General features: G+C 39.1%; 1 protein-coding gene and 1 pseudogene across 1 annotated transcript; both read left to right on the plus strand.

Moving 5' to 3' along the window:
• Positions 1 to 5,823: 5,823 nt before the first annotated feature.
• Positions 5,824 to 8,096, plus strand: LOC143553852 (NPL4-like protein 1). Its single transcript, XM_077043755.1, has 2 exons — positions 5,824 to 6,856; positions 7,651 to 8,096. The coding sequence occupies exons 1-2, from the start codon at positions 5,876 to 5,878 to the stop codon at positions 7,903 to 7,905; spliced, it is 1,236 nt and encodes a 411-aa protein (XP_076899870.1). The 5' UTR covers positions 5,824 to 5,875; the 3' UTR covers positions 7,906 to 8,096.
• Positions 8,097 to 10,358: 2,262 nt separating this feature from the next.
• On the plus strand, positions 10,359 to 12,262 carry LOC143553853 (protein SLOW WALKER 1 pseudogene; annotated as a pseudogene).
• Positions 12,263 to 12,510: the final 248 nt, after the last annotated feature.

Genomic DNA, 12,510 nt, shown 5'->3' on the forward strand with positions numbered 1-12,510 from the left:
GCTTTGGAGAAGTCACGTGGACTTCCACCTGTGTTTATTGGTTTGAAGGCTTCTCCAAAATGCCTTCTCGGTTGGGAGTCCGTTTCCTTACGCTTCCCTTTCGCCCTATGGCGAGGGTTCGCGTCGGAGTCGGATTCCTCCGAGTCATCGTCCAAGTATTCGAATTCGTCTGCCTGTTGGACGGAACGCAAGCGTTCGTCCAACTCAGCTTGGAATTCCTTTTGTCGCGCCTCCGCCCATGCCTTAACTTCATCGAGAGTTTGGCGGGGGAGTCTTCGTTTCTCAAACTGGGTATCGTTGAATCCCAGTGAGCGATTATTTACTGCACTTGCCCCAGCTTGGGTAACTGGGATAGTGTTCGTAAAATTTACTTCACTTGCCCCGGCTTGGGTAACCGGGGTAGTGTTTGTAAAGACTGTGTAGCCGGTATTCCCCCCAGTAGCTGGGGTTGTGGTTACCAGAATTTCTTTAACCATCTTAGAAGTTTGAAAAAACTGGAGAAAAATAAAGTTCTAGCCTGTCCCACGGATGGCGCCAATGAAGAAACACTAACCAGACCCCGGGCAGATTACGGGTAACCTGGGGGTTAGATAGATGTTTCCCACGAGGGGTTAGACCCGGTAAAGATGGTTCTTCTGATAACCTGCAAAACAGACACCGTGAGCTTGTCACTGAGAAGGGGGGGTTCCTCCTTGTGACCACCCTCCGGCGTGAGAATCAGACTAGATTGCTCTTTAAATATAAATGTATATTAAGAGATTGCTAGAGCAGATATCAGGTATAATATGATGATACAAGATAAGATAAGATGGTCATACCATTTGTGGTATTTATAGCCGAATGTAGGTTTCCAAGGAGGTGTGGCCGGCTGCAACAGTATTCCTGTTCCACCAACAGTGGCCTACGCACGTGCCCTGCTGGTAGTTGGTGGGTAGGCAGCGGCTAATAGTGACCAGGCCTGCTGTGTACTATTCCTTTTCCACCAACTGCCGGCTACGCACGTGGTATGACAAGAGTTGGTGAGTAGGCAGCGGCTAATAGTGACATACAGTACAGGAGCATGCTGCTCGCCATACTGTTGTCAATAAGCTGTCGTATCTTTAGTCAGATCTTTTTCCCATACCTCGTCAGGTACAGTACAGAAGATCTTCCCGTATCGTACGGACTGGCTTATTTGGGCGGGAGTATTCCCCCTCCCGCCCTTGTGCGGGATTGTTCCCGGCTTCGCTCATTCCTTCAGGTGACACTGAATGATTGAGAGCTAAGTACCTTGTGCGTGTAGCCTTGCTGCGCGGGTGGCCTTCCCTGATGGCCTGTATCCGAGGCTGCGGGGACAGGCGGAGTCCTTCACCATTGGGAGGCATTTCCTGCGGGAACAGCTTGCGTACTGCGCGTAAGGACGTCACGTCTCTGAGCATGGTTGGTCCTGCGGATCCAGTTGGTTTCTGCGCAGACGTCCCTGTTCAAGGTGAGTCTTGCGGGTCCAACTGGGCTCTGCTGGGACCTATCTCTTCAGTAATATTCTTATTTATGAAAAACAATGATAATAAATATATTGAATTTCCTAAACATATAAAAAACAAATGACGAATTTTAGAAGCAAACAATTACAAAACATAGTATAACATATATCGTAATTCATGAACTAGAAAAAAACTCTAGCTAGAATAAAAAATTATTTTTAAAATTATATATAAAAAATAAATCTAGCTAAACAGGAGAGAGGGTTTGGAAGGGGGAAATGTCAATCATGTCTATACATTGTCTACTTAGCAGATATTCCATGCTACGTCTATGCAAATTCATCATCCGTTGGTTGGTCTCTACCTCTTTCTTTAGCCTATACATCTTCGTGTCTCATGCCCGGTTATGTACCATCGCCTCTACATTTGGTGTCTTCACCTCCATGTTTTTTGCTTTAACCACTTCTAGTTCATCTATCAAGATGCCTCTTCCGGCCTCTAACACTCTCCAACCATATTTATGGGTTGTCAACGGTTGCAGGCCCGTCTTCGAGAATGCTAAAAAAAATTAAGCCCCGTACGAGACAAATTTTAGGCCTCTTATAATATAAACTCATCAATTATATATCAAAAAACCAAAATACGAATACAAATATTATAAAATAAAGCTATTGTTGGGTTATTTTTGCCCATGAGAAAACCCGACAAATAATCTTAACCTTCATGGGATTTATTACTATTATTATTATTTAGTAATATAAATAAAACCAAGAAAATATATATGTTTATTAAAAAAAAAACACTTCCGTAGAGTTTTACGACAAGTAATGCCAATGGGTTCTTGGTTTTGGACTTTGGGCTTGTGTGAGCATCAAGTATTTTTGTGTGGGCTTCAACTCTTGGAAAACAAGATTCAAGAAACAAAAGGCTTAATAGGTTTTGTGGTTGTGATTATTATTCCAGCCGACACCTTATACGAAAACAATAGAGAACAAGTTTTGGATTCCATTTATTCAGCCGTCAAACAGAGACGAAGATAGAATTTTGGTGCTCCAAGTTTTTTTTGGTGTTTTGTGAAGATAAGAGACGTGTCAGAGATTGATTCATTTTCTCGTTGGTGATACCTCTTACTCGTTACTCTTTTGTAGTTTGATTTCATATACTTGAAGATTGTTTGTACCAAGTATATGATGTTTTGTGTATGCCTCTAGTTTTACCTAGAGAAGAACTTTTGTATTGCTCATTATTGGTGATAGTGGATTTGAAGCGGCTCTAGTAGTCCCGTGGTTTTTTACTCTCGCCTTGAGAGTTTTTCCACGCTAAAATTATTGTGTCACTATTTACTTTTATTTACCCTATTTGTTTGCATCCTCATTGGTTCATTCGGGTCGGAAAAAGTTTAGCCAAACGAAGTTTAATTCCGCGCTTTTTGTTTACCGTTCGTGGCTAGGTGGTCGTTTTTCCCAACAGCTATGACATATTCCCTAAAATAAACAAAACAAAACAAAAGTAGTGTATCAAAACGATGGAACTTAAGCGAATTTTGAGGCTCTCCTAGCGTTTTGGGAAGCAAAGCTCTCAATCAAGTCTTTATAGTCCATACTCTCTAATATTTCGTTTTCAATAGATATCATTGTCAATCCGTTGAGTCTTTCTTACGACATTGTCAATCGTAAACAAGACTTCAACAACTTTAATTTTGAAAAGCTTTTTCTGCTCAATGCTTAGATTATATGAATCTTGTATATTTTAATTGTATTTATTTAATTGTAAGTAGTAATAAGATATTATTGATACTTATGTTAAATTATATTTTAAATTAAACACATGGAACCTAGAAAAGAAGCAGAGTGGAGTGAAGTCGGTTGGTCGCCATATCTCTAATGGCTACACCTCCAACCTCCCGCTCCAAGGCCAATCTATTCAATTCTAACTCAATTATGAAGAAGATTTAATAAATTAATGAAATAGACAATCATCATCAAACACCCACTTTGTGTCAAGCATAACAAAAAAAAAAAAAAAAAAGGAAAAACAATTTGCAGGCCGTCACATCTTCGAGTTCGACTATACGGTAACGATCTATCCCTAAAATCCAATTATCCAAATCCCTTGCAAGCATAAAACATTAAAACTTATCGACTAACAGAAAGTAATAAAAATCATAGTATCATACCTTCGATTCCCGATTTCTGATGGCCTAATCTTCAGTATTCGTATTATCATACCTTCAGTATTCGATTCCTGATTTCCGGTGGCCCTGAACGGTTGTCGTGTCAGGATTCGTATTAGCATAATTTTTACTAAGTCGCTCATTACCTTTATTTTGGTTCAAGGAAAAACAAAAATACAAGTGTTGGTTGATGAAAAATCCAACAACTTAAATGTTAGTTAATAAAAGTCCTGATAGTTTCCACGAGTGATGACACGAACACTATGTAGTGACTAATCAGATAAAAATATAGTTGATTTTGTTTAAACAGAAGAAATCAACATTTCATGCACCTTTACACAAGGGAACAGTTGTTCAGACGAATACTCTCTCATTGACCTTTGTATGTGCCTCATCTCAAAAGGCTCGGAAATAGTGGTTCATGTATCTTCTCCTCAATCTACAACAAAATATACGGTGTTAGTTATTAAACAAATTCAAACTATGCAAAATTTTTGAAGAAAATTACAAATTTCTACATTGTTCACGATGAAGAAAATAAGGAGTATGATACGATGATGTGAAAATCATTAGTGGCATCAAATTTTGGTCCAATTATTCGTGTTTGCCACTCTCGAGGCTTGTGTGTTCACAACCCTCATAGTGTCATTAATGTATTGATAAACCACGTCGTTTAATATTGTGTAGATAGTGTCCTTTATGTTGAGATGCCACTTGCACATTTATGCACTTGGTCAATATTAATGATATAAAATTAAATATGCACACACACTAATAAAGCATTAAATATGTGTTTAAACTTTAACATGGTCAAACATGATATGAAATTTGACATCGTGAAATCTTTCCAATAATAACACGGGCTATTAAAGCAAGTCTTCAATATGGTTATTACCTAGTGGACGACAATAGTGTTACTAAAATATGTAAAGGTAAGACAAGTTACAACAACCATCTTAATATCTTCCGAACGGTTAAAATGCTCAAGAAGCTCCCTTTGAGTATTAGGTCACACCCAAAGGGGCATGCGTTAGTCAAATCCAAGACCAAGATCAATATCAATATCAATATCAATATCGTCTAGATTAAAATCTTGGCCGTCTAGCTCGCACGCTAATTGACGTGTGAGTCGCCACGCTGACGGAGATATTGTTGCCCGGGGAGATGTAAAAAAAGAAAAGAATCGACTATAACTCCATAAAGCCACCCTCTCATAGAGGTGCACAAAAAACCTGTACCCGGAATCGGATCCGAAAAATATACCTGAAACCGGTTTTTTTAATACCCGGGTATTCTATACCCGAAACCGGAACCGACCCTACCCGTAGGGTATGATAGGGTATGCATTTTGAGCTCAATACCGTACCTGGAACCGTACCCGATTTATACCCGTAAATACCCGGACCCGGTCATACCCTATACCCGTACCCGGTTATACCCGATACCCGATACCAATTTTCTAATACCCGAAATACTACGTGAGTTTTTATGGTATATTTTTATGTTTACTTCACAACTTTTATGTTTAAGTTTTTGTAAAATGCATATTATTAAGTAACTAATTTGTAACTAAGTGGATTTATGGTTTTTGTAATGTAGTTTAATTATTTTTATAAATTACAAAGCAAATTTAAATTTTAAACGAGTTTAAAAATGTATACAAAAGTTATAAATTCAAAACTGGGTATTAATACCCGGTCGTACCCGGTTCCAATGCCCGAACCCGATCATACCCTACCCAGGTACATAGGGTTGAGTTTTTCTCCTCAATACCCTACCCGAACCCTACCCGATTTCTCTCAATACCCGGTTTTTCAATACCCGATCATACCCGAAACCGGTTCCATACCCGAACCCGAGTATTAGAAAAAACCCGATTTGTGCACCTCTACCCTCTCATATCAATTTCCATTATTAAAAATCAAATTATAAACAAACATGGGTTTCAAAATTCAAATAACTAAAAACGTTAACCCAGGCCCAAACAAAAACCTGGCCCAAACATAACACTCGTATGATTCTTAACTTGACAACACAAAGCCTTAAAAACACGAATACCACCACCACTTCATCAATCGCAAAATAATAATAAAAGTATAAAACTCACTTCCTTCATCTTTCTTCTCCAAGAGATCTTCATCTTGTTCCATCACTCATTCTGCATATTATTATTATTATTATTATTGTTATTATCATAATCACCATCAATTCACCATCATCATTCAAATCACAAGACAGTATGTTGATCAGAATCCGAAGCCGCGACGGAATCGAACGATTACAGATCGACAACCCCAACATCACAATCGCACACCTCAAAACCCTAATCGAATCACAACTCCGAGTCCCAATTCAAAACCAAACATTATCAACAAACCAATCTCTTTTACTCGCCAAATCACCATCCCAAATCGCCCAATTCACCGACATGTCAAACCCACAAACCCTAATCTCCAATCTTGGAATAACCCACGGCTCAATAATATTCCTCGCGTACGACGGTGAACGTACCATCGCCGGCCCTAAATTCGCACCTGCTGGATCATTCGGCCGGAAGATGACCATGGATGATTTGATTGCCAAACAGATGAGAATCACCCGCCAAGAAAACCCCAATTGTGATTCCGTGTCGTTCGATCGAGACGCTGCGAACGGGTTTCAGCATTATGTGAATGAAAGTTTGGCTTTTGCGGTGAAGCGGGGCGGGTTTATGTACGGGACGGTGTCGGACGAGGGGAAATTGGAGGTGGATTTCATTTACGAGCAGCCGCAGCAAGGGACGGAGGAGAATTTGGCTTTGTTTAGGGATTCGGATGAGGAGAGGATCGTGGAAGCGATTGCGTTGGGGTTAGGGATGAGGAAACTGGGGTTTATCTTTACGCAGACGGTCGGGCAGACGAAAAAGGATTATACTTTGTCGAACCGGGAGGTTTTGCAGGCGGTGGAGTTGCAGGCGGAGAGTGAGTTGAAGGAGTGGGTGACTGTGGTGGTGAAGCTGGAGGTGAATGAGGACAGTGGTGCGGATGTGCATTTCGAGGCATTTCAGATGAGTGATTTGTGTGTGAAGTTGTTTAAGGAAGGGTGGTTTGAGAGTGAGATTGCGGAGGATGCGGACCCGAAGCTGTCGAAGATGAAGAAGGATGTGGTGGTTGGTGGGAAGGATACTAGGGAGGTGGATAATGATTTCTTTCTTGTGGTTGTCAAGATCTTTGATCATCAGGTTCTTTCTTCATTCTCGATGTTTTATTTGATCGTTGATTTTGAATTTGTTTGTATATTTATTGCAGTAATGTTTTGCTATAAAAACACTCTTTTTTATGAAACCATAGAATCCGTTAGGAAAAACTTACGCGCCTCACCAATATCTGTTAACATAAAGCTAGACGAGTAGCCTTCAAGTAGGGGTGTGAATTTCTGACACGATGCTAAGCTAACACAAAATTCTCGGGTTTGGGCTCGATATAAACGGGTTTACATCAGTTTTTGTGGAAGGACCCGCGAACCCATTTAGCTACACGGGTTGTGTCTGGGTCAACTAACAACCCATTTTTCATTTTTTTCAAAATGTTTTATATTGTAAATCATTGGTTAGGTATCTTAAGCCAAAATTTATTTACATGTAAAAAGGAAATCTTACGTACGATTTTATATTCAAAATATGATTGTTTTTGTTATAATAAATGTATATTTAAAGTATTAGTATGTGAAAACCATTAACTAGCTGACTCGTCAAGTTTATGTTTAATTATTTTCTATTAATATGTAAATAAACATAAATGAACATAAAAAAACAAGCAAACGAACGTTCACGAACTTAAATGAACGAATGAAACATGCGTTCATGTTTGTTCTTTTAATTAAACGAACACAAATTTTTTGTTCATGTTCGTTCGTATATTAAATAAACGAACATTAACATCTTATTAACCTAGTATTGCAACTTCAAACAGAATCACACACGGACACTCTTCATATAGTTAAGTTTCTGTATTATTAACACGCCTTCTTTTGCAGGGTCCGCTATCATCAACATTTCCAGTTGAAAATCGAAACACAGTGATCACAATGAGAACCTTAAAGACCCATTTGGATCGTACTAAGAGTCTTCCTTTCGTGAAGAGAATCTCTGACTTTCATTTACTGCTGTTACTAGGAAGGTTTCTTGACGTGAATTCTGATGTTCCAGCATTAGCTGGGTGCGTTCGCGCACAGGCAACCGTACCTGAAGGTTACCAGCTTCTAATAGAATCCATGGCAGCATCTGGTTGAAGTTATTGTTCTCGCGTCTTGATGTTTGGTTCAACTAATCAGGTTTGATGGTTGTGGCGTGGTGACAGAGGTACATGGTTTGCGTATGGGAGGATTGACCATAATCGTGTATGCACATTCTTATCTGTGTTTTGTGCATGTCTGTGTATTTATACTCGACTTTTAATCGTGGTTATTTATTTTAGTTTGAATTGCGCATGATTGTGATTTTATGTTTGGTTTATCAATTACTACTTCATCTGCTACATGATTTAGTTGTCATGTTTTTTAGTTTAGTTTATAACATGCTAATTACTTGGACCGGCCTGAGAACGAGACAGAAAATGCGGAATTTCAAAACCTGAGACCAGACCATTTAAGTTGGATTGGTTTTCTGTATTTAAGCTTCTACCTTGTAAACATATCGAAAAACTTGTAATAATCTCTACGACATCAATCAATCAATCAATCAATCATACCCAGTAAAATCCCACCGACAGCAAAGCTATAAGTAGGGTCTGGGAAGGGTGGGATGTAGGCACACCGTACCTCTATCCAAAGGAATAAAGAGGTGGCTTCCAGAGAGACCCTCGGCTCTAAGTACATGTGTATGAAGCAAAATAAAGGAAATCAAAGTTTAACAGCTATATAAAAACTACTGCTAATTATAATAATATTAATAATAAGATCACAGTTTAACAGCTATATAAAAGCTAATAATAATTATAATAATAATAATAATATATGTAAGGGAAATACCATTATGGTATGTGACCTAAATAAGTTAAGTCTAAGCCCTAAGGTATTCAATTCTCTCTAAAAATCCTTAACTTTAATTCTACTTCTCCACGAATTCCCATCCTCAACCATGTCCTCGGAGAGGTTTAGGTCTATCAAATCATGCCTACGACATCATATCTGATAAATTTCTGATCCCGCTTAATATCATACGTGTGAACTCTGGTCAAAATATCATTAATAAACGAATTCTCGTTAGACTAAAGTTGTTCATAATTATTCTCTTTGTAAGAGGTATTACTTGAACCCATTCGATATAAAACCTCAACTAAATTCTACGAGCAAAATGCATACTTGGATTCATGGTCACATAATGCGCATCCAAATGACCAAAAACGTATATAACACCATCAACTTATTCAAGCTACAAGGTTATGCGGAGTCTGTTGATTGGAGTGGCTTATGTCATTTGAAGAACTTGATGATGAACTCGAACCAATGGAAGCCTGATCGTGAACTCCAGATAAGCATCCTTCTTCCAATTCGAATCCTGATGATGAACAAAAGATAAAGATGGATGTGAACCGATTTAACCAGTTTGTGCTTATTGAAACTGAATCATTGCTCTAGATTCATTTATGATGTTTGGCTAACCACGTAGTTCGATAAAATATATAATTTAGAAATTCTAACCGACACGTATTCTTGGATTTCATGGGCTCTCCTCTGGTTTGGACTGAACCGACCAGAAATCGATCACACTACATGGACTTAATAGGGTTATACAAAAGCTCAGGTTCGTAGCTCACTCGATAAAAACACGAATATATAGCTAAAAAACTTGATTTTGAAACAACCTGAGTCAGGCTGGCTCATTTTTGTAACCGAGCCAATCTCGACTCATCGCTCGGCTCGATCTTAGGCTTATTTAACTTCAAGCTGGAGCTTGACCCGATCTGCCTCGATTAACTTCTAGGTTGAGGCCGATCCCACCATGGTTCAACTAGAGCTCGGCTCGTGAACAACCCTAATCGACTATGGCTAGGGATGTTCTTCGGGTTTCAAAGTTTTAAATCTTGACCTGAAACCCAACCCGAATCTCTCATGGGTTTTTTGAGTTCGGGTAATCCGGGTTTGGGTTTTCGGGTTGGGTTAATCAGGTTTCGAGTATCCTAGAAACCAAAATAAAAGGCAAAAAAAAGTAAAAAAAACTACAATGTTAAAATTAAAATAACATATTATTCTTTGCTCGTAAGAAAATAATCAAATAATAAACCAATATAACTTGATAAAACAATCCAACATAAGAGTAAAACTAACACGAACCATAATCGTCTTCTATCGGATGTGATTTGGTTGTTCAAATACGGTTGCTATTAGTAATAAACTGAAAACATAAATTAACAATAAACAATCAATCTATAATATACCTAAAAATATATGTAATTTCAAAACTTAAAGTTTAATCGGGTTGACCCGAAACTTATAAATCAAACCCGAGAACCAACCCGAATTACTTCGGTTCGAGTTCGTGTTAGTCTTTTCTTGGGTTTAGGTTTTTCGGTTGGATTAGTTCGGGTTGGATTAGTTCGAGTTCGGGTACGTGTTTTTCGGGTTGGGTTTCAAATAATAGCGACAACCGTTAATTTATACACTGGCCAAACTACAAGTTGTTAAACAACGTGACTAAACTAACAAAAGCCCAAAGATACTTCATCATATAAACAAACAAAGAACCATCAAACCAAAACCCTAAAACCCTAAAACAACAACAGCCTGCGTTTTCTTCTTCAACTCCTTCAATGGCGATCAACGATCCATCAGACCCCATCGTCAAAACATTCGCCGTTAAACCCAAACTCAAACCCACCAACAAAAAGTCATCATCTCCAGAAACCAAGTACTGGGATTCATTCAGACCCAAAGAAACACAAACCCTAGTCTCATCCATAACCTCACTCGCCTTCTCACCATCTCAACCACACCACTTCGCCGCCACACACTCCGCCACCGTCACAATCTTCTCTTCTCAAACCCTTCAACCCAAATCCACCATCAACGACTTTAAAGACGTCGCCACGTCAGCCTCCTTCCGGTCCGACGGCCAATTACTCGCTGCCGGTTCACACTCCGGTGTAATCCAGGTGTTTAATGTCAAAAAACGGTCTGCGCTCCGAACCCTTAAAGAGCATACACGTCCGGTTCATTTTGTCGGATACCCGCGTGTCGATAAGCTTCATTTGTTATCCGGAGGCGATGATGCCGTTGTTAAGTACTGGGATATTGAGTTGGGGAAAAGGAAACACGACTTAATTGGTCATAAGGATTATGTTCGGTGTGGCGATGGGTCTCCCTCGAGTGATGATATGTTTGTTACGGGTTCGTATGATCATACGGTTAGGGTTTGGGATGTTAGGGTGTCCGGTAAAGGCTCAATGTTGACGGTTAATCACGGGGCTCCCGTTGAGGATGTGATTTATTTACCTTCTGGTGGTTTAATTGCGACTGCGGGTGGGAGCGTTGTTAAAATTTGGGATGTGATCGGTGGTGGGAAGTTGTTGTATACGATGGAAAAGCATAATAAGACGGTGACGTCGCTCTGCGTGGGTAGAATCGGTAACGACAGCCCTAATTTTACGGATCAAAGTCGAATCATGAGTGTTTCGTTAGACGGGTATTTGAAAGTGTTTGATTACTCGACGTTAAAGGTCACGTTTTCGAAAAGATACCCTGCACCACTAGGGTCGGTTGCCTTCTCACCAGATTGTTCGACTCGTGTGGTCGGGTCTGCAAATGGGGTTCTGTTTGCCGCGAAACGAAAGACTGTTGGTAAGGTTGAACCGGTTAAAGGCGAGTGGGGGAACTACATAGGTTTTGGAGCGGTGGACGAGCCGGAAAAGAGAGTGTTAAGACCGTCTTACTTTCGTTACTTTAGCCGTGGTCAAAGCGAGAAGCCTTCAAAAGGGGATTATTTGATAATGAGACCAAAAAGGGTGAAGCTTGCGGAACATGATAAGTTATTAAAGAAATTTCATCATAAAGAAGCTTTGGTGTCTGCATTAAAGGCTAAAAACCCTGAAAACGTAGTGGCGGTTATTGAAGAACTGGTGTCAAGAAAGAAGTTGATGAAATGTGTGTTGAATTTGGGAACGGATGAGCTCGGTTTGTTGTTGGGGTTTTTACATAAGTATTGTACGGTGCCGAGGTATGCAGGTGTGTTGATTGTGTTAGCAAAGAAAGTTGTGGAATATCGAGTTGATGATATTAATGGGTCGGATGAGTTGAAGGTTTATGTTAGGTATCTAAAGCGGTTGGTTGTGGAGGAGATCAGGATTCAAGAATCTTTGCAGGAAATACAAGGTATGGTCTCGCCGTTGTTGAAGATTGCAGGGAAGAGATGAATGGTAACAGAGTATGATTGTGTTTTTTTTGTCATTAGAAGATGTTATTGGTTTTAAAAAGCCCAAGTTTTGTTTTGCCTTAAGTTATAAAAATGATGTTTTTCTTTATTGATTAATGTTGTATTATTGGTGTTTTAAGAGATGGTACTATTTATTTACCTTATAACTTATTTGATTCAATTAGATATGTTGGTTGAGTTAGAGAATTCTGTTTGGTCCAATTTAGATGTCTGTAAAATATTCATGGGTTATTTGAACAACCCTAAAGGTTCTGATTCTATAATAGTGACACGTCAGTACTAAACGGTTTTAGGTGTTTTAAAACCACTAGCATACAATTTAACCACTTAAAAGGGTGCTTAGTTCGCTAGAATTCAGTTAAATGGAATTTGAATTCTAGTTTTTTATCTGTTAGGTTTGTAAAATTTCTTAGAATTGGAATTTTTATCTATGTGTTTGGTTTGTAGAATTTGTCAAAAATTGAAAA

The sequence above is a fragment of the Bidens hawaiensis genome, unplaced genomic scaffold (assembly GCF_021521415.1).
Source record: "Bidens hawaiensis isolate Kalapana, Puna unplaced genomic scaffold, B.hawaiensis_p1.1 tig00017381_1, whole genome shotgun sequence".
NCBI lineage: Eukaryota > Viridiplantae > Streptophyta > Magnoliopsida > Asterales > Asteraceae > Bidens > Bidens hawaiensis.